Source organism: Orcinus orca, chromosome 16 (assembly GCF_937001465.1).
Source record: "Orcinus orca chromosome 16, mOrcOrc1.1, whole genome shotgun sequence".
NCBI classification, from domain to species: Eukaryota; Metazoa; Chordata; class Mammalia; order Artiodactyla; family Delphinidae; genus Orcinus; species Orcinus orca.
The window spans coordinates 84,227,224-84,248,267 of record NC_064574.1 but is presented as its reverse complement, the minus strand read 5'-3'; the positions used below and the strand labels follow the sequence as shown (position 1 = coordinate 84,248,267).

At 57.8% G+C, this 21,044-nt stretch overlaps 1 protein-coding gene across 11 annotated transcripts in view; it reads right to left on the bottom strand.

Annotated features, from left to right (window-relative positions):
- The window catches only part of TNRC18 (trinucleotide repeat containing 18), an 89,909-nt gene that overhangs the window by 21,238 nt on the left and 47,627 nt on the right, over window positions 1-21,044 (bottom strand). For 10 of the 11 annotated variants that reach the window (XM_033426643.2, XM_012532722.3, XM_033426642.2 and 7 more), the window contains 7 exons: window positions 17,454-17,629; window positions 16,776-16,912; window positions 16,473-16,601; window positions 14,744-14,915; window positions 12,970-13,330; window positions 8,836-9,111; window positions 4,038-4,292 (listed from right to left, as the gene is read on the bottom strand). In XM_033426643.2, coding sequence (XP_033282534.2) covers window positions 4,038-4,292; window positions 8,836-9,111; window positions 12,970-13,330; window positions 14,744-14,915; window positions 16,473-16,601; window positions 16,776-16,912; window positions 17,454-17,629 — 1,506 coding nt within the window. The remainder of the gene's footprint in view (window positions 1-4,037; window positions 4,293-8,835; window positions 9,112-12,969; window positions 13,331-14,743; window positions 14,916-16,472; window positions 16,602-16,775; window positions 16,913-17,453; window positions 17,630-21,044) is intronic. The other variant, XM_033426645.2, reaches the window with a different exon arrangement.

Genomic DNA, 21,044 nt, shown 5'->3' with positions numbered 1-21,044 from the left:
GCCCCAGCCGCTCCGCGGCACGCAGGACCTTCCCAGACCGGGGCATGAACCCACGCCCCCTGCATCAGCAGGCGGACCCCCAACCACTGCGCCACCAGGGAAGCCCAAGAAGGACATTTTAAAATGATGAAATAGTCAATCCATCAGAAGACGTAAACAAATGTGAACATAATCCAGAAACATATAAAAAAGATTATACACCATGACCAAGTGGGATATATTCCAGGAATGCAAGGTTGGTTTGACATTCTTTAAAAAATCTTTAAATCATTCTTTAAAAATAAATGTAATACACCATATTAATAGGATAAAGGATAAAAACCACATGAACACAACAACAGACACAGAAAAAGTAACTGACAAAATGTAACACCCTTTCATGATAAAATCACTCAACAAATGAGAAACAGAAGGAAACTTCCTCAACCTGACGAAGGACATCTATGAAAAAACCCACCACTAACATCATACTTAATGGTAAAAGAATGAGTGCTTTCTCCCTAAGATCTAGAGGGCAGGAAAAAAAACCAAACGACAAAGATACCTATTCTCACCACTTCTATTCAATATTGCATGGGAGATTCTAGCCAGAGCAATTAGGCAAGACAAATAAAAGGAATACCCACTGGAAAGGAAGACAAAACTATCTCTATCTGTAGGTGACATGATCTTGTATATCAGCGGTCCCCAACCTTTTTGGCACCAGGGACTGGTTTCATGGAAGACAATTCTTCCACGGATTGGAGGGGGGATGATTCAGCCGGTAATGCGAGCCATGGGGAGAGATGGGGAGCGGCAGATGAAGCTTACTCACTCACTCGCCCGCCGCTCACCTCCTGCTGTGCGGCCCAGTTCCTAACAGGTTGCAGACCAGTACCGGTCCACGGCCTGAGGGTTGGGGACCCCTGTTGTATACAGAAAATCCTAAGGAATCTACTAAAAAGCTTTTAGAATAAATGAGGTTAGCAAAGTTGCAAGACACAAGATTAATTTACAAAAATCAATTATACTTCTATACATTAGCAACGAATACTCCAAAAATGAAAAGAATTCCATTTAAATAGCATCAAAAATAATAATTACTTAGAAATACATTTAACAAGAGAAATGCAAGACTCATACGATGAAAACTACAAAACATTGCTGAAGGAAATTAAAGACCCAAATAAATGGAAAGACATTCCATGTTCACGGACTGAAAAACTTACATCGTTGAGGAGTCAATACTCCCTAGTATTATCTACTGATTCAATACAATTCTTATCAGAATCCCAGATGGCTTTTTTGCAGAAATGGATAAACTGATCCTAAAATCCATATGGAAATGCAAGGGACTCTGAAGCACCAATCTTGAAAAAGAACAACAAAGATGGAGGACTCATACTTCCCAGTTTCAAAGCTTCCTACAAAAACTCCCACAGTAATCAAGATAATGTGGTACTGACATAAGGACATACAGATCAATGGAATAGAACTGAATATCCAGAAATAATCCTTCATATTTATTTTCAACTGTTCAACTGCTTTTTGACAGGGGCGCCAGGAGCATTTGATGAGGAAAGAACAGACTTTTCAACACACGATACTGAGGCAAATGGATCTCCACATGCAAAAAACCCCTACATCACTCGCACACAAAAATAACTCAGGATGGATCACAGACCTAAATGTAACTCTCAACCTATAAAACTCTTAGGAGAAAACAGGACTAAATTTTTGTGACCCTGAATCAGGCAATACTTTCTGACATAACACCAGAAGTACAAGTGACATCAGAAGAAACAGATAAATTGGATTTCATCAAAATTAAAATTTTTTGTTTTAAACAACACTATCAAGAAAGTGAAACAGGGACTTCCCTGGTGGCACAGTGGTTAAGAATCCACCTGCCAATGCAGGAGACACGGGTTTGATCCCTGGGCCAGGAAGATCCCACATGCCACGGGGCAACTAAGCCCGTGCACCACAACTACTGAAGCCCACGCGCCCGAGAGCCTGTGCGCGGCAACTACTGAGCACACATGCTGCAATTACTGAAGCCCGCACGCTGTAGGGCCTGTGTGCCGCAAGTACTGAGCCTGCATGATGCAACTACTGAAGCACGCACGCCTAGAGCCCGAGCTCCGCAACAAGAAGCCACCGCAATGAGAAGCCCATGCACCGCAACAAAGAGTTACCCCCGCTCACCGCGAATAGAGAAAGCCCGAGTGCAGCAATGAAGACCCAACACAGCCAAAAATAAATTTTAAATTTTAAAAATAAATAAATAAATAGAAGAAATGGGAAGTGGTTGTAAATTATACCCAAAGAAAAAGGAAGGAAGGAAGGAAGGAAATAACAAAGAGCTGAAATCAATAACTTCTAGCCACACTGATCAAGAAATAAAGAAGAGAAACAGATTATCTGTAACAGCAATGAAAAAGGCAACATCACCACAGACCCTTAGGACACTGAAAGCATTAAAAGGGGAAATTGTGAACTCTCTGCCAATACGTTTGACAATTTAGATGAAACGGATGTTTGGGGCAAGTGCAGAGGCCTGAGGGCTCTGGGATGCCTGGTGCAAACAGGGGTGGGGTGGAGGCTGTGGACAGGATGATGCTGTCTGAGCAGCCAGTCTGAGGGTGGAGGGTCACATAGGTGCTATCTGTCCAGAGGGCAATGCAGCCAGTCAGAGGCCCTACACAGAGAAGTGGCCTGGTCAAGTGTGAGCTCTGAGGAAAAGCCCTGCAGCTGCTTCTGTGCAAAGAACACCCAAGAGGGGTAGGCCTGGATGGAGCCAGGCCCGAAGCCCCCAGGGGACAACTGCAGAACATGGGGCTAAGAGAGAGAGAAGGGAGAGGAGGGAGGCAGGGCAGGGCCTGGAGCCTGGTGTGGACTCCGGGGAGACAGTGACATCACCCCAGAGATGGGGTCTCGGGAGGTGGTGCAGGCCACTGGGAATGGGCTTTGGTCCTGAAGCCTGTGGAGTGCGTGAAGCCAGGGCAGCTGGGGGAGGCCTGGGGGGCAGTAGGGTAGCACCCAGGGCCCATTTTCCTGGCCCCGGCCCCTGCCAGGAGGGCCTCACGTATACTGCTAAGGCCCAGAAAAGGGCAAGGAGGCCGGAGCAGCCCGGCCAAGGAGCTGCCCCTACTGAGGCCAGGTGAGCTCACAGCCTGAACACATGTAGGACCACCTCAGTCGCAAACACCATCCCCAGGTGAAGGTGGGCTGGGTCCATGTTGGGAGAGTTGGCCCCGTGAGAAAGGGAGGGGGCCCAGGAGAGGGTCCCAAGACGTCTGTCTATCCCAAGAAGACAAGGATATGGTTGGAGATGCAGAAAGAGCAAGTGGGGCCGGGACCAGGCTGAGCCTCCTGCCCGAGTGGTAGTGCCGGCTGCCTGTCTGCCCATCCAGGCAGTGGGAAGGTAGGCCTGGCTCACAGCGACCCAACACCTGCCCCCCCCACACACACACACGCACACTGATGACCTCCTCCAGGCTGTGACCCCAGGCCCCATGAGTCCTGCCCTGTCTGGGCCAGTGCATCTCACTGAATGAAACCCCTCTACTGCCCCAAGTGTAAAGAGCTTCCCCTTCTTCCAAAAGGCTGCATGGTCTGTTCCTTCCACCTGCACCTTGATTTCTTCTACGTACGCTTAGCCACCTCGCACTTCTCTGTCGTGCCTCAACCAGAGCGTCGCCAACCTGGAGCGGCCTCCCTGACCCCCCAGGCTGGATCGGGGCCTCCCGTGGGCTCCCACAGCCCCGCGGGCCGCAGATCCGAGGCCTCTGCTTCCTTGAGCTGCCTGATGTCGGGCACCTGAGGTGGAGGGATCAGGTGCTGTTCGTTGGCAGCATCAACAGTGAAGGTCACTGCACGGTTTTGGAGACTCCTCACAGGGAGTGGCAGGCCACAGCCGCCACACCCAGTGCCCTCTGCTAAGGACACGGCTGGCCCAGGAGGCAGGGCTCCCAGCTTATCTGAGCCTCGGACGCCTCATCTGTAGCATGGGGCAGCGACACCCGACTCCCTGCAGCCCACCTGCTGGTACTTACCCATCAGGCTCTGCCGCTCCTCCTTCTTGCGGGCCTTCTGCTTGGCCTCCAGCTGCACCACTGACAGGGACGGGCCCACGGTGGGGCTGGGGAGGGCGCTGGCTGCAAAGCGGGCCAGCAGGCCCAGCCCGCTCTCCTCCAGGCCTGGCGACAGCGCCCGCTCCCGGGCCCCCAGCCTACAGCCTCCGGTGGCCTCGACCTCCTCCTCGTCCAGCCCGTCCTCCTCGTCTTCGTCCTCGTCCTCGGAGCTCTCATCTGGCGTGCAGAAAACAGGGAGCGAGTCAGAGCCCTGGCCCGAGCCTGCGCCTCCCCCCACTGCCCCATCTCAGCTGGAGCGCCAGCGAGGGGCCCTGGCTCCAGCCCAGCTCCTCACTCCTCGCCAGCCCACAAGTCCCCCCAGTGGCCCAGTGCCCCCCATCAAAGCGAGCCCAAGACCTGGGCATCCTGGACAGCCCAGAGGTGGGCAGCGGCTTTGGGAGTCGAGAGTGTTTCTGCAAGGGGAGCACCAACATGCACCTGTGCTGCAGGGAGGGGGACGGACACACGGACAAGGACTGGAGACAGCGCTCTCCACGGTCTCACGCGCACGCACGCGCACACACACGCCCCGACGCACAACGTGAAGGCTGGGAAAGGGGGCAGGAGGGGAGAGGAGGAAAGAGGGGAAGGCGGGGCAGAGAGGGGAGGGCGGGGCAGAGAGGGGAGGGCGGGCCCTGGGGGCTCGGGCTGAGGCTCGGACACAGGCGCCTGGGGGCAGCTTCACCAGTGGGAGGCCTGGCTGCTGGCAGCAGGAGAAGGTGGAGTTTGGTCTCTTCTTGGGGGGTGGGGGGCTCCCATGGTGGAAACCCTGAGCAGGCTCTGGGGTCCAAAGTTGACTCCCAGCAACACGCCCGCACTGGGAAGCCTGGGGCAAATCCCCGGCCCTCTCTGAGCCGCTAGTTTCTTATCTGTGAAAATCTCATCTCATCGCAACCCAGGGAGCCACAAGCGGGCTACACGACCCCCGGGAGCAGGAAGGGGGCAGGGGGCGGGTCCACTCGGCTCCAGCAGGCCGAGGCTCGGCACGGTCAGGGGCTCAGGCAGCAGAGCAGGATTTGAACCCGGGGCGGGCTGGCTCATCACCCACAGTCTAGTGGAAAGACACTAAGGAAGCCCCAGCCTGTCTCCCCGGTTGAAGAGAGACAAGCTTCTCCCCAGAAACTGGCCCTACGGCCCGAGGACCTGCAGCCCTGAGCCCAGCTTGGGCCATCGGGACAAAGGAGGGGCAAGCTGTGGGCCCGGCGGCCACAGCAGGGAGGATGACACTCCCTGCATGTGAACTAAGCCCTCACCAAAAAGAGAGACCTTCTGGAGGTACAGGCTTGCTTCCTGCCTTTCCAGGGACACAGCCCAGCTAACCCCACAAGGGCGGCGGGTGGGGGGGGGCGCCCAGTACCTCTGTCAAGGAGCCGCCGAGGGACACCTGCCAGGGGGGGCCTGTCTGCCCAGGGCGCTGGGAGTGTGAAGGTGGCTCTGGGGCCGCTGGCCCAGGGCTGGGCCAGGCCGGGCTGGAAACAACTCTCCAACAAGAGGCTGGAGGAAAATGAGCCGTCGTCTCTCCGTGTCGTCTGGGGGCAGGGAGTCTGGGCCCAGAGGTGGACAGGCCCTGGACGGTGGCCAACTCCACATTCTCCTGCCTACGCCCCAAGACGCCTGGCTGCTGGAGTGCAGCTAGCGGCCGAGAGCGGCGGCCCCAGCAGTGCCCGTGAGGACAGGGTTCGGTCTGCCCATTCATCCGAGGGAGCCCTCAGTGAGGGAAGCAGACAAGAGCCCAAGGAATGCCCGAAGGGAGTCGAGAGAGGAAGGAGGCAGAGAGAGAGAAGGTCTGTTAAGAGGAGTGAGAAGACGGAGACCCGGCTCCCAGAGCGATGGATGCAGCGGGATGGAGGCCAGCGGGGCGGGCAGGTGGCAGGCAGGCAGTGCACACTTGCGATCCATTCACATTGCGGACGTCACATGGCTCTGTCTCCGCCCAGTGGGCCACAGCGGCAAAGCAGGCTAAGTGTAGGCAGACTGCAGGCAGCGCCCGGGTCCCCCACCTCAGGCAGGCCTCCCGGGGGCTGGCCGAGCTGAGCAGGGGGTGGGCGGGGGGCTGGCTGGGGCGGGGCACGGGGTTGGACACGGGGCCAGCTTTCCCTTCTAGAGGTGGCCTTCCCGGGGCTGCTCAGGTGTGGAGCCTCCAGAACTCTCTCCTGCCCAGCATTCTCTGCCGGCGGGGTTGGGCTGGCTCTGGGTTTCTGGAGGTCTGGAATGTCCACATCGGACCCCAGAAAGCCAGCAGCGGCCCCCAACCCAACCCAGCACCCTGAGATGGAAGAACGGTTGGAAAGCAGAGGGCCGAAAAAAGGTGTGCTTTCCACGAAATGCTGATGAGGGTAATCGTGGTCTCCTGAGGCCCTCCCCGCCCCCTGCTCCCGAGAGCCTGACAGCCCACCAGGGCCGCCTCCGACGGCGGCTGGTCTGCTCAGGCCAGGGTCCGAGGGGTAGGGGCAGCGGAGGGGGTCTCAGGACCAGGAAAGCCTTTCTGGAGGTGTCCACACCTGAGGCGACAGAGTTTGCCAAGGGCAGGGGGAGAAAAAGTCCCAACAAAGAAACCCGCGGAAATGCAGAAAAACTTTTTTTCATAGAAAAAACTCTTGGCTCGGTACGTGGGGTTGGCTGTTGTCACTCGGTTTGGTTTTTCAAAACCCGATCCGTAAATGCCAAAGCGATCCGCTGCTGCCATAGCCGGTGGGGGCAAACCCCGAGGGGGGGGGAGCAGAGGGGACACAAAGAAAAGGGTTTCGCCTACCTACGGAGCAACGAGCCAGGCTCGGACCCAAGCTCAGTGACCCGCTGCGCCGTCTGCCCTACTCCCAGCCTTCGCTTTGCGTCCAGAGTGCAGCGTGAGAGCAAATGCAAGAGACCAAAACAGACATTCAAAGCATCATGGGTAGGGGTCAAGGGTGAAGGTATGGTCAAGCTGCTGGGGGAGAAAGCAGACACACTAGAAAAGCCAAGCCAATTAGGTGTTTTAGTACCAGATGTCAGTAAGGCCCTATTACCCAAATATCCCTTTCAAGACCTGACCAGCGGTCTGGGTGCAGCGGGGACCCCCTCCCCTCGCCCCCTGCACTCCCCCTTATCTGGGCTCCGTCCACTGCTGTGTCTGGCCCTGGTTTGCTGGACCCTGGATCCCTCTGCCCATTCTGGGCAAAGGGCCCCTCACTACAAGATCTGCGGGGCTGCCTGCTTCTCTATGGGGTCTGGGCTGGAGCACGAGAGCTCCAAAACTTGGAAGCTGGAACTCTGGCTTTGATAGGGGGGAGGAGGCATAGGGGGTCAGCCCAGAAGACGGGGAGAGGGGAATGGCGAACTAGCCAGACTGGTCCACAGAGGCCCAGGTTGGGGGAGGCCTCGGAAGACGAGGCTGGCCGGAGAGCTAGTGGCCCGGGTTGTACGTGCTCAGGCACGGCAGCAGCACCGGAGAACGCGAGCCCCGGGAGCACCCGGCCCCCGCCCACGTCGTCTCCAGGTCACCCAAAATGTATCCCAGCCAGAGCGTCGGGGTCTAGGCTCTGACCCCCAGGTGCTGCTACCCAGGCTCTGGGATCCCTAAAGGGGGGTCCACCCTGAAGCAAATCCAAAAGCAGGGCGAGAAGCACTTAAGGATCGGCTGGCTGCCTCGCCCCCCCGCCCGCCCCAGGACATTTGTGACTGGAGGTCCTGGAAGGCTGAGACACTTCTAACCCCAGAAGTTGAATTCTGACGTTAGGGAAATCAGAGCCGGGGCGCTCACAGAGGCCCCTGAGGCCAACTCCCTCTTTGTAAGTGAGTTTGAGAGCAGACGAGCCCGGGACTGAGCCTGGGACTCGCAGTGAGCTTTGCCCCCCAACACGGCAATGAAGCCTTTTGAATTTCACAACAAAACTCAGGGACGGCAAGCGGTCTTGACCCTGCACTGCCTACATTGCCCTTCGAAACAGAAACATGCGTTAGAAAATGAGTGTTTGCAAATATTTTTTAACCACTGTTGCGTAAGAATAGAGCTTTAAGAAAACAAAAGACAAACAAGCAGCTTAAAAAAAAAAAGGATGAAGCTGGAGGTGAAAGCAGTTGACTTTAAACCTGAAAAATGAAAGGCATGCCAACAGCTACCAGGGATATTTGAATAATAGAGAGAGCGCAGACTGCATTATTCCGTCTACCCCTTCTGGGGCAGGGGTGGGGAAGGGGGTGAGGGGGGCAGGAGGAACAAAATGAGGGAAGCGGCAACCTAATGGTCTAGTCAGGACACAGCAAGAGAGACAAGGCACACGGGTTTAGTTAAAAATGAACTCGATATGTTTAATAAAGCTCGATATTACCAAAATCGCGGTACAAACATCAAGTCACACGCCCACACGACAGAATTCCATTTACAAAATGTCCCCGGGGAGGGAGGCCTCCACGGGCCCCTCCGGGAGGACCCACCCAGGCCTTCGGTCCAGGGGGCAGGGGAGGCGAGGGGAGGGGACAAGAGAGGAAGACTAAAAACAGTCCATATGAAAGCTCAGAAAGAGCCAGCCAATGGTCTTATCACGATGATACAGGTACAAATAAAAACAAAAACAAAGACTCGGGCTGATACAGCAGGCTACGCTGCCAAGAACCAGACGGCCGCCCCGGCCGGCCATCCCGGCGGCGCCGCGGCCGCCCTCCCCGCCTCGCTCGCGCTCGCTCTCGCACTCACTCTCTCGCTAGGAAACACGGGAGGTATTGTGTGTTTGGAGCTAGTAACCTTGGTCAAACGAGTCCTCCGAGGAATCGCTGAAGGAGGAACGGGCCTCGACCTCTTGAAGCAGCAAACAAAACGGCTGCTTCCTGCCGGCGGCCGGCTTGGGCTTCAGAGTCCGGGCGGCCGCCAGGCCCCTCTCGGTCAGCTTGGGGCCGCCGGCCGGCTTGCTGCTCTTCGCCACCATGCCGCAAAGGATGGAAGATGTCAGTCTGGAGCTGGAGGGGCCTTGGGCAGCCCACTCGTCCTTCAGGAATTCCTCCTCTTCCTCTGAGTCCGTATCTGCAGTCAAAGTAGTTTTTAATAGAGATAAGTCACAGGGCGCCGGGGGGAGGGAGGGGGCTGGTGTCTTTCTTCCATTATTCTCAGCGCTTTTGAGAACAATCTCCTACTCGCCAGACAGAGAGGTCCAGATGCCTACGGGCCGGCGGCCGTGGAACCAGCTGAGTTCCGCCACCTGGAGCTCTCCTCCCGACCTGGGCCTCGCCTCTCACCCGCGAGGCCTCTGAGCTGCAGGCGTCTTCCGTGGGTTCGGACCCAGGCTCCTTCTAGGCCGGCTGCGGCCAGCATCCCCCACCACCCGGCCACTCTCAGGAAGGTCTCTGCCCAGGGCACAGAGAGCACCGCCAAGTCCTGTCTACCCCACGGGACTGCAGCCGGCCCAGAGGCCCCTTGTGGGGAGGGACAAGGCCTAGGAGGGGAAGGGCTCAGTTAGAGCCATTCTTTCCCCAAACACCAGCTCCCGGCGGTGTGCAGGGCCAGAGGACGCAGGCTCACGATGGCGATCGCGCACCCCCGTTCCCGGCCCCCTGCTCAGCAATATCAGGACGGCGGCTTGAACAGTTACGCCAAAGAAACAGGCACATGATGTTGCAGTGATATCCGGGCTGCTGTCCCCCCACCCTTTCCCTATCAGAGAGCCGGGTTACCAGAACACTGCTGCCGGCTTCCCACAAGTCTCCAACCTTACTATACGGGTGAGGCTTTCCTGAGAGACATCACCCAGCTCTGGGGAGGTGGGCTGTCAAACGGGCACAGCTCTGGCCCCTACCAATCCCACCCCGGACATATTCCACTTTGATCCGTTTTACATGTGAAGCTGTTAAGCAAGATTTCGTCGGATGGAAAGGCTCTGCAATCAGAGACTGGGGTCCCTTGATCCGGTAAAACCCACCCCAAACGTGGGCAACGTTACTGGACGCAGCCGCAGCTCTGGCACGCCAGCTCTCTCCAAGCCCAAGAAAAACTCTGTGTGTGTGTGTGTGCGTGTGCGTGTGCGTGTGCATGTGCGTGTGGGTGTGCGTGTGGTGTGCGGCTGCTGTATGTTTTTGTGTGTGGTGTGTGCGGTGTGTTTGTGGGTGTGGTGTCTGTGGTGTGCGTGTGTAGTGTGTGTGGTGTGTGCGCGAGTGTGGGGTGTGTGTGTGTTGTGTGTGTAGTGTGTGCATGGGTATGGTGTGTGTGGTGTGTTTGTGGGTGCATGTGTGTGATACGCATGGGTGTGTGTGTGCTGTTTGTGGGTGTGGTGTGTGTCTGTGGTATGTGTGTGGTGTGTGGTGTGTGTCTGTGGTGTGTGGTGTGTGTGGTGTGTGTCTGTGGTGTGTGCGTGTGTGTGGTGTGTGTGGTGTGTGCGTGAGTGGTCTGTATGTGTGCGGTGTGTGCGTGTGGGTGTGGTGTGTGTGTGCTGTGTATTTTTGTGTGTGGTGTGTGTGGAGGGTGTGTGCGTGGTGTGCGTGTGTGTGCTGTGTATTTTTGTGTGTGGAGGGTGTGTGTGGAGGGTGTGGGTGTGGTGTGCGTGGGTGTGGTGGGTGTGTGCGTGAGTGTGGTGTGTGTGTGAGTCTGTGGTGTGTGTGTGTGGTGTGTGCATGTGGGTGTGGTGTGTGTGGGTGGGTGTGTGCATGTTCGGGGACAGGGGTCCTCTGGCTGCCTCCTCCTCCGTCTATGCTTTCCACTCTAAAAGGAGGGAGGACACAGACGAGCCTCCGCCCGTGCCCTGGCCACAGCTCTCCCGCCCGTGTACTCCATCCCGTCCTTCCTGAGGCCACAACCCAGGCTGGAGACGTCCGAGCGTGAGGACGACCAGCTTGGCTTCTCCCCAGAACCCACCAAGCATGCCACCCAACCCCTCCAACCCAACGTGGAAAAGCAAGAGAGCAACGTGCTCTCTTCCCACCTCCTGCAGGCGCAGCACTTCTCTGCTGGAAACACCCCGACCTCTTCACGACAGCGCATGCGCTCTCAGCGACCGCGAACAGCGAAAAAGCCAACGTAAAAAACAGAGACACGCCCTCTCCACAGCCAGCTGCATATCATAGCCGCCAGCTAACTGGAGACAGGCCTTCCGCCCTCCCTGTGGCAATGATAACCCATTTCTCTCACGGGGACAGTGCAGTTTTAGACAAAGGCCTAACAGGTAGACCGGCACTCGGAACGCGGCCTTGCACGCGCGCGCACGTCTGCTGCAGTACGCTCAGCGGCTCAGAGACCTCAGCTTCTCTCTGGCCTCTCGCCTGTACCCTGACACATCCACCTGCGGGCGGGGAGGAGTGGCGGATTCTTCCAGCAACTCGCCAGGCCACATCCACCGACCACCGTCCCCTGACAGATCAAAGGAGCGGCAACCCTCCCCCACTCGCTATCCAATATTCCAAAACGGGCAGAGGAAAGCCCTTCCCTCCTCCTTCAGGGCTGCAAGTCCCTGAAACTGGTCCACAGTGGCCAGGGGCCTGGGCCATGCTGCTCGGCTCACACCCATCCAAACGCGAGGGCCGGGAGGCTTCGGCGTTCGCACACGTCCCCAGCACCTAAGGCACAAAAGGGGCTGCTTGCCCCAACGCCTATCTGCGCATCAACCCTGGAGACCCGGGGCAATCAAACCCACGAACCTTAAAAACAAACCAAAAAACCCCCCCGCAGCAGCTTAACCTCATGCCAGGTGCCAGGTCCAGCTCTTCTCCCACGTGAGCTCGCCTAGGGCTGCCGACAGCCCTCTGCATCTGAACTCCAAATCCATAAAGACGTTCTTCACTGTAACCTCAAAGGGGTCCATTTTTTACACTTCACGTTCAACACCCCCAACCCCGTGAGCTCGGCAGAGCCAGCCGAAGGCCCAGTCACACAGGTCCACGCGGTCAACAATGAAAAAGCCTGCCGCCCCCCTCACGGCCTGGGCTCGCCTCAGAACCGACCCTGCGGACGGGCCAGGGGGCAAGAAGCCCCTTCCTGGCCTTGCTGCAGCGGGCACCGTACCGACGCCCACCCATCCTGGGCACTGCGCGTTCCGCCCACAAGTACTTACTGAGCACCTATTACATGCTAGACGGCGGGCTTTGGGCCACCAGAGGCCACAGAGAGCCGGCGGGGCGTCGGGCTTCGCGTGGGGGGGCAAGGCTGCCTGGCTCCGGAAAACCATGCTCCCGGAGTTCCCAGAGAAGCAGCTCCAATGCCACAGGCTCCGGTTAGAGCTCAGTCCCTCAGTCCCACCAGCTGCTACGTTTCAGGGGCCCGAAAGCCGCCTGCAGCCGGCGGCTGCTGTGCGGGCAGCGCACGGGCCGCGCCCATGATGGCAGGACGTCTTGCGCAGTTGAGGCGGACAGGCTGGGCCTGACCCCGGCCCGACCTCAGGATCTATCCTCGGGAACAACACGGGTTAACCACTTGGCGGACTGTCGCAAAGACAAAGGGAAATACGGCCCAGACAGCCCTGGCGTGCGCTCCACAAACGCTGTTCTCACTAACACCGGGCCCGTGGACAGACGGCCGCCTGCGGGCCGCGGAATCCGGGTCATCTCTACGGTTCTCACAACCAGCCGCTCCAGGCCGAGAAGCAACCAACTCTGTGGTGCACGACAGCTTTCGGACACCGAAAGGGCTGGCGGGGCTTTCCGCTCCCACCCGCCCGCCAATCACGAGCACCCACCAATCATAGGTGGGCACCCAGCGCGGCGCCCGCCAATCACAGGCACTTCTGCTTCCGGCCTGGGTGGGGCCCGCACAGAGGCGGAAAAGAGACCTTCGCGCTTTCGAGCCGAGAGAGGCGGAAGAGAGACCTTTCGAGCTCTCGAGGCTGAAAGAGGAGGAGGAGGAGGAAAGAGGAGGAAGGAGAGAAAGAGCGGCCCTGAGGCGGCGCGGCCCTCTACTTACTGTAGGAGTAGCTGCTCACTTCCGAGGCGAACGGGGAGTGGGCCGACTTGGGCTGGCCTCTGGCCTTGAACCCCACCTCCATCTTCCTGGCTTTGGCGGCCCTTTTGTGTTTACCTTCTCGGGAGGCTTTCAGAGACAGGCTGAGGCCTTTGGCCAGCGCCTTCCTGTCCTTGCCCAGCAGGCTGTCGTAGGGCGTCAAGTACCTGCCGCAGACCCCACTCGTCTTTGATTTCCCCCCAGAAGTGTCCGAGAACTTGAAGGGCGACTTCAACTTGTCCTGCTTTGTGAGGGAGAGGGCTTTGTCCAGCTTGCTTGCCAACTGCTCTTGGTCGCTGGCCATCTTCTTTTTCTTAATCTTTAGCTGGAAAGGGAAGTTGGGAAGTCACAGGTTAAGACGGCTGACCAAACACTGGGTCTCCACGCACGAGCTCTGACGAACCCCAGCTCCTTCTCCCTGCCTCTGTGGCTTCTGGCAAGTCGCTTAACTCCTCTTAGCCTCAGTTCCTCTGCTCTGTAAAATGGGGGTAATTACGCACAGGCTTCAGCGGGTCGTTCTGAAGACGAACTGAGAAAAGGCACGTGAGGCACTGTGGTTACAGTTATCAGTGACACCGGCATTGCCACTGGCTCTCCACGGCGCTACCTGGTGCCTCCTAGGGGAAGCGCTCGAAGCAAGGACCGCTGCCGCGGCAGCGTGGGAGAAGGCGGCTGGATTAAGGGAGGAGGGATGAACCCAAGATGGAAAACCCAGATCACAGCACAGCTGATCTGCTTATCTCAATCGCCTAAAGCAGGTGATGAAGACGGCTGCACAGCACAGCCCGAATCAGCCCATCCAGCTAAATGGGCCAAAGCTGCGGAGAAAATGCCTCGAGTGTGCCCTGGACGCCTGAAGCAGAAAGAACGATTAGAGATTTCACAGATAAATTCCTGCCTGCGCGTCTCTCCTCGGCTGTAGTCCTTTGTTGTTGAAACCTGCCGTTTCAGTGGCCCTCATTTGAACACTTTATCGCTATTTTCTTTAATCAGGTAACAATTCATAAGGAGAGAAAAGTTGGGATAGTGTCAATTAAACCACGAAAGTGTCCTTCACGATTCGAGAGTACAGAGGATCCTGACATACAAACTGGCTCTCTCCCCTCCACCTGGACCCAGTCTCCCCTATGTGAGTCCTTCCCTCGGACGGCCGAGTCAACCAAAACAGCCCTCTCTCCCACAGGGCCTTTACCGGGAGGGATGCCAAGGTACGTAAGCATTTGGCAATGAGGGCCTTAAGTGGGTGAGTTCAATACTCCGCAAAAAGAAGAAAAAGCAAGGTGCTGGCTCTCACGCCCTAACCTCAGGACAGTTCACAGGGGAAATTACAATGGCATCAAGCCCTTGTTTCCTCGAACTAGAGTGGCGAAGCTGCTCGTTAAACTCACACTGTGAAACAACAGAGTGACTGCATTACTTGGTTAAGAACTTGCAGTCTCTCTTCTCGGCTTCAGCACCGGGTCATGGAGCGCACACACAGGAAGTGGCACACACACAGCTCCACCTGAGGCTGGGTTACTCTGGTGGTCTCTGACCTCCCCTGAGCCTCACTTTCCCCCTCTGCACAGTGAGGAACACTGGAGGAGAGTCGCTCTGGCACTAAGGCAACCACCTCCACAGTTTCCGTGCAGCAGCAGGGCCAGCAGGCCTGCCAAGGGAGCGTGAACTCCGGCGCCCCCCTCCAGACCTCCCGCCCCAAGCCAGCAGCACACCTGGAAGACGGGGCGGGGCCACTGACCTGACTCATGAAGTCTGAAGAGGCTTCGTGCTCGTCCCAAGGCTGGCTCCTCCCCCTGGCTTTCCCGGTCCCGCCAAGGGCATCGTGGTCCTCCTCAGGCCCCTTGTGTCTCTTCCTCAACCCTGCTCCCAGCTCACAGTCGTCCGAGGTCAGCAGGGGCTTGCCGCTCAGCCTGAAACCCAGATGCACCAGCGGTCAGCGCCCTGGCCAGGCGGCACTCACGGGCTGGGGGCCCGCCCTCGTGGCCCTGAAGGGTGGGCTCTGGATGTCGACGCACAGACCGTGGTGACAGAGTGACGAGTCTGGGGAGACGGAGCATCTAGCACTATGGCGCCGGGATTCTGGGATACTTGTGAAGGAGGCAGAATGAGAGTTTAGTGGGGAAAAAAGAACTTCTTGAAAGCAGTGTATCCTCTGCTGGCCTCTTTCTCTCTCGTGCTCCTTCACATACACACTCACACACATATCTTTACACCGTCAGATTCCTCTGTACCAAAGAACAAGGATCAGGAATGCCACGGAAATCTACCAGGATGGGAGGGGGATTCAGATCAAGAGCTTCCAGGAAGGAAGAGCCGCTGGCTGGTCTCCTGTACCCCTAGAAGCATAAGCAGTCGGGCCATGGTCCTGGTTCGAAGGCCTCTTTTGCCTGCTTAAGCTAAACCCTCACAGGTAATAATAATAATGATAATAATTTTTACTTGGTACTACGTGTCTTGCTCCATGTCTGTGCTTTATACTTTAACCACAAAACAATGCCATGTTCTAGATACTGCTTTTTATAGATGAAGGAACTCATCTATAAAGGATAACACCTGGCCCAAGGTCACAATAAGGGGCAGACCTGGGACTTGGGCAGGAGGTGCCTCCGCTTCCGGGGTCCACACTGGTAACCAGCAGCTCTGCGTGCTAGCAGCCCCAGCCTCTGCTCTCTTCCCCAGGAGCTGCTCTCCCTGTGTGGCTGCTGACAGGGTATTTCTCCCTCTCTCCATCCTCTCATCAGTCAGGAACAGCCAAGAAGGTTAAATGCAAGACGAGGGGGCCCCTGGGGCTGTCTTCTCCTGAGAAGAGCTGTGGCCGCCCCACTGCCTCTCCTACGCCTTTGAAGGTACCCGGCGGCCCCCTCTGCTTCCTCAACCAAGCCCTGGCATCCACCTGCCCTGCTGTCCCAGGCAGAGGTGCCCTCCGGCCCCTTCCCGCTCAGCTCGTGCTACCCCCAGACGCCCTGGGAGGACGCAGCACCATTCCCGCCCACACGCGGCCTGGAGGGGGCGCTCTCGCTCCAGCTGCTCCCAAAGGGGCCTGTCCCCGAGTGCGCGGAGATGGCGGCCCCGGTCCCAGGGAGTAGGTTCGGCACAGCGAGCCAGGAGAACGGGAGTGACGCTGTCCGGCACAGAGGGAACCAAGCAAGAGCAGAGCGCGGCCCGCCGCAAAGAGCGGCTCGGGAATCAGCCCCTAGCCATGGAGGAAGCAGGTGCGGCAGGAAGACGGGCCCAACGCTTGGGTGACACTCGACACGCTGGCTGGGGTGGGTCTGCCTGTCCATTCCACGCTCGCCCTCCTGGCCCGCCCGGGGCAGCGTGCCATGCTGCCCACGAGCCGCCGATCCAGGTGGGTCAGAGCCTGAGGGACGCGAGGTCCCCGGCGCCCACACAGGCCCCGCGCAGGCCCGGGATCCTCCCCTCCGAGCTCTGTGCCAGTCCCCGACCCACCGAGGGGCCAGCCTTACTTTCCGCTACGGATGCGGCTCTTCCCTCTCTTGCGGGGGGGCGACAGGGCGCTCAGGGCGTGGGTCCGTTTCCGCGGCCTGCCAGGGCCTCTGCGTGCCAAGCTTCTATGGGGTTCCTCGCGCCTGTCCCTTAAAGAGAATCACACGCTTGGCTGTGCACCCGGGGGGTGGCGGGGCGCGGAGAAGGGACGCACGGTACGCACACGTCACTCGGGGCCACGCACACCTGGCGGCCTGCCTCGGCCGCCCTCCTGAGCGCGGCGCCTACAGAGCCCAGGCCGCGGGCCGGCGGGGCACACTCACTCGGAATCGCGGCGCCTCTGCAGCTTCACCAGCTCGCGCTGCTTCTCCTTGTACTGGCGCTGCACCTCCGCCAGCCGCATCCGGAAGTCCAGCTCCATGGCGTCCATGCTCTCCAGGGAGGACTTCATGGCGTACATCTGCGGGGAGGGGCGGGTGAGGACGCCGCCCTCGGCCGGGGTGCGGGACCTCACAGCGGAGACCAGGGGCCCGGGTCACACCCAATTTCTACCCCTCACGAGCTGTGGCCTTGAGCAAAACGGACTGCCCGGCTGCACGCCAAGGACCGAAAAGCCAACTTCGCAGGGCTGTGTCCAGGCCGAATTGGCCCGTAAGGACCGCTCAGGCAGAGCTGCCTGTTGGATCATCTGTCGCGGGCACGGGGAGACGAAGCCGCCTGCCCAAGGCCCACGGGCAGCAGGGGCGCAGCCAGGTCTGCTCTCCCTGAGCCCTCAAGCTGTCACCCACGGGATGCACTCTTGACACGTGATTACGTGATAAACAGAGACCCGGGAAGAGGAGACAACTTGCCCGGGACCACCCAGCAAACCGGTGGCGGAAGCTGGGTGCGGAACAGGCCCTTCCGAACGCAAAGCCGGCCAAGGCCCAGGTGAGGTGGCCTCTCTGGGGCACCCCACACCCGCACCCCCAGCCCCCCAGGCCTGGCCTGGGACACCTCACCCGCTCGTCCTTCTTCTGCATCCAGCTGTACTTCTTGTTGGGGTTCAGCTCCCGTGGAAGCCGCAGGTTCTTCAGCGGGTCCACGAAGGGGCCGTCCAACACCTCCTTCAGCATGTGACTGCTGGCCGCCAGCAGGCTCTCCAGAGAGGGCCGCACCGCGGGTCCCCGCTCCACACCTGCGGGAGGAGAGACGTGAGCCCGAGCCCCCAGGGGCCGGAATCACAGGCACCACAGCCCACCCCCTCAGGCCCCCAGCGGGAAGAGGACAAGGCCCAGAGCAGGCTCGTGGATGGCCTGAGGCCACACAGGCCCCCCCCCCCCCCCGGGATGCTGACGGCCCGCGGCCTTTCCCAGACACCGGAAATGGGCGCTGAGTGAGAACAGGTAAGAGCGTGGGACACACAGTGCCGTCCTGTTCCTCACAACACACTTGTACACAGACTCACGGAGAGTCAACAAAGGCCGGCAGAGCTGCTCTCTAGAACTGCGCTTCTCTTTTTGCTTATCTGTCCTTAAAATCTTCCATGAGGAGTATGCATGGTTTTCATGATCAGAAAAAAAGAGCCCCGGGACTTCCCTGGCGGCGCAGTGGTTAAGAATCTGCCTGCCAATGCAGGGGACAAGGGTTCGAGCCCTGGTCCAGGAAGATCCCACATGCCTTGGAGAGACTACGCCCGTGTGCCACAACTGAGCCCACATGCTACAACTACTGAAGCCCGCATGCTGCAACTACTGAAGCCCGCGCGCCTAGAGTCCGTGCTCTGCAACGAGAGAAGCCACCGCAATGAGAAGCCGGCGCACCACATTGAAGAGTAGCTCCCGCTCGCCGCAACTAGAGAAAGCCCTCGCGCAACACAAAGACCCAACGCAGCGAGAGAAAAAAAAGAAACAAGAAAAAAAGAGCCCCACAATAAGTTTTGTAAACTGTAAACTGTAAAAGTAACATGTGCACATGATAAAAACCACAAACCAAGCAGAGGGTGTGACGAAACAAAAGCCTTTCTTCTCCCCAAAACACAGGTCCCTCCCTGGAGGTGCCTCTGCTGACAGTGTCTGGCAGGTGGTTCCAGAAACTTTTATACATATTCAAACATAGGTAACACACAGGCATCCTTTACAAATATAAACATGGCATCAATCAATAAATACCACATCACACTCTTTTTTCGACTTAAAGTCTTTTCACATTAGCACAAAAATACAAACGTGTTCACGTTACGGCTTGAGCCTTACAAAAAGTGCCGTTTCTGTAAGTCGAAAACACTAGAATATCAGAAATTTTATATGGCCAAAGGGAGGAACAGCAGGCTAGAATTCTCTCGTATTGATGAGTTTTAATTTATCTAAATGATCCCCCACTGATGGCATTTAGGCGGCTCCTGTTCTTTTGTAGTGAACGGGTAGGCACCGTGTAGGAAATACGCTGCCTGTGCAATTAACGTGATCAAGGTATATGTGTTTATCTCTGATAAATGTTCCAAATGCCCTTCAAAGAGACTGAACCAGATCAGGATCTCAACAATAGTACCTGAGAGCCTATTTCTCCACAATCTTTCTACTAAAGTAACATGAGTTTTCATTTTTCAATTGATGTTTTCTTTGTGATCTAACATATGATCCATTTTTGTGAATGTCCTACATGTGCTGGAGGGAAAAACTGTATTCCTTACTACCAACTGCACAGTTCCCTAAAATCGACAGTGCAATTAATAATTGCACTGCCCAGATCAGGGCTTCTGAACCCTGGGGCCATTCACATTTCCAAGACTGTTCTCTGCTGTGGGCGGCTGTCCTGGGCTTTCCGTGTAGGGTGTTAGCAGCGTCCCTCACCTTTACCCACTAGATGTCAGTAGTACTCCCCTCAAGCTGCCACAACCAAGTGTCACCGGTGGCCAGTTCAGAGTCACTGGTTTTGCTTTTCTGTCTTTACGGACATTGAGGCCACAAAGCAGAGACCCCCCCCCCCAAGGTCCTCCGAGCTGTAAGATCTCTTAGTTGCTGGGGGGGCCCTGCTCCGTCACAGGGGGGACCAAAGAGCAACTCCGTCACCTCCTTCACCCTCTGACACACCAGCTTTGCAGGGGCCCCCCAGGACTGACAGCCCAGGGCAGCCTGATGACCCGAGGGCAGCAGCTGTGGGTTGAACTGTGTGCCCCCAAATCCACGTGTTTAAACCCTAACCCCGACACCCCAGAACGTAACATCTTTAAAGACGGAATCAAGTTAAAGTGAGGTCTTCAGGGTGGGCCCTAACCCAACGTGACTGTGTCCTTATAAAAAGAGGACATTTGGATACAGAGACACGCAGAGGAAGACCATGGGAGGACACAGGGAGAGGACAGCCATCCACAAGCCAACAGGGAGAGAGGCCTCAGAAGGAACCAACCCAACCTGCTGACACCTTGATCTAGAACTTCCAGCCTCCAGAACCATGAAACCACACACTTCTGTCATTCAAGACCCCCCCACGACCCCCGCCCTACCCCACCCCACCCCATCTGTAGTATTTGGTACAGCAGCCCGAGCTGACTAATACACCAACCTTGTGGCTTTACCAATGTGGAGGTGCCCTGGAACAGGGGCCCGACACGCACTGGAACCCCCATGGGACCAGGCGTCAGTCACAGAGGCTACGGCGCTGCAGGGCGGGAAGGACGGCCAGCACGCCCAGGGACGCCCAGGTTCGCTGACTGTGGGCAGCTGTGCGCAGCAGGAGGGGCAGAGCGGGAGGGCCGGTGGCTCCAGGAAGCGACGCGGGCTGTGGGAAAAACGCTAACGGGCCCAGGAGCCTTGGGCCTGCCGTACGAACCGGGACCACTCGTGGCCCAGCTCTGTACAGAACGTGCAGGAGACTGCTGCTCAGTGTCTGTCAGCGACCGTCCAAGGGGGAGGGCCACTGGGGCCCCCCTCGCCCCTGTGGTGCACACACCCCTGCACACCCGCCCAGACGCTGCCCCCAGCCCTGGGGCCGCAGCCTCCACTGCAGAGCCCTGAGGGCATCCCAGACATCCACCTCAAACATCGGTGTCCACACCAGCTGCTGGGCTTCCCACACACATGCTCTCCCCGCCCCACCTGCCCAGCTCAGAAACTGGAATTCTCGTCTTCCAGCGGCTCAGGCCACAACCCTTGGCATCGTCCTTTTACACCCACGCTCAGTCCACCAGCAAAGCCTGCTGGCCGCACCTTAGCTTCCACCCAGAACCCACCTGCTCCTTGCCTGTGTGCCCCTCGCCACCCTGGGCCTGGATGGAGACGGGAGCCTCCGCCTGGGTCTCCTCGCCTCCACCCTCACCCCTACGTCAGCTCTCCACACAGCCCACAAAGGAACCGCACGTAAGTCTGATCCTATCAGGTCAACTCAAAACCACCTTCCTACGGCCTCTCATTTCACTCCAAGTGGAAGACCTCCCCGGGGTCACCCCTCACCCAAGTTATCCCACGGACCTCCTCACCACCACTCTCCCCTTCCGGCTCTGCTCCTGCCCCTGGCCTCCTTGGCTTTGTTCTAACACGACACACACAGTCACCTCAGGGCCTTTGCACTTGCTGTTCCTTAGGCCTGGCATGGATTTCCCTAGAAGAATCTTC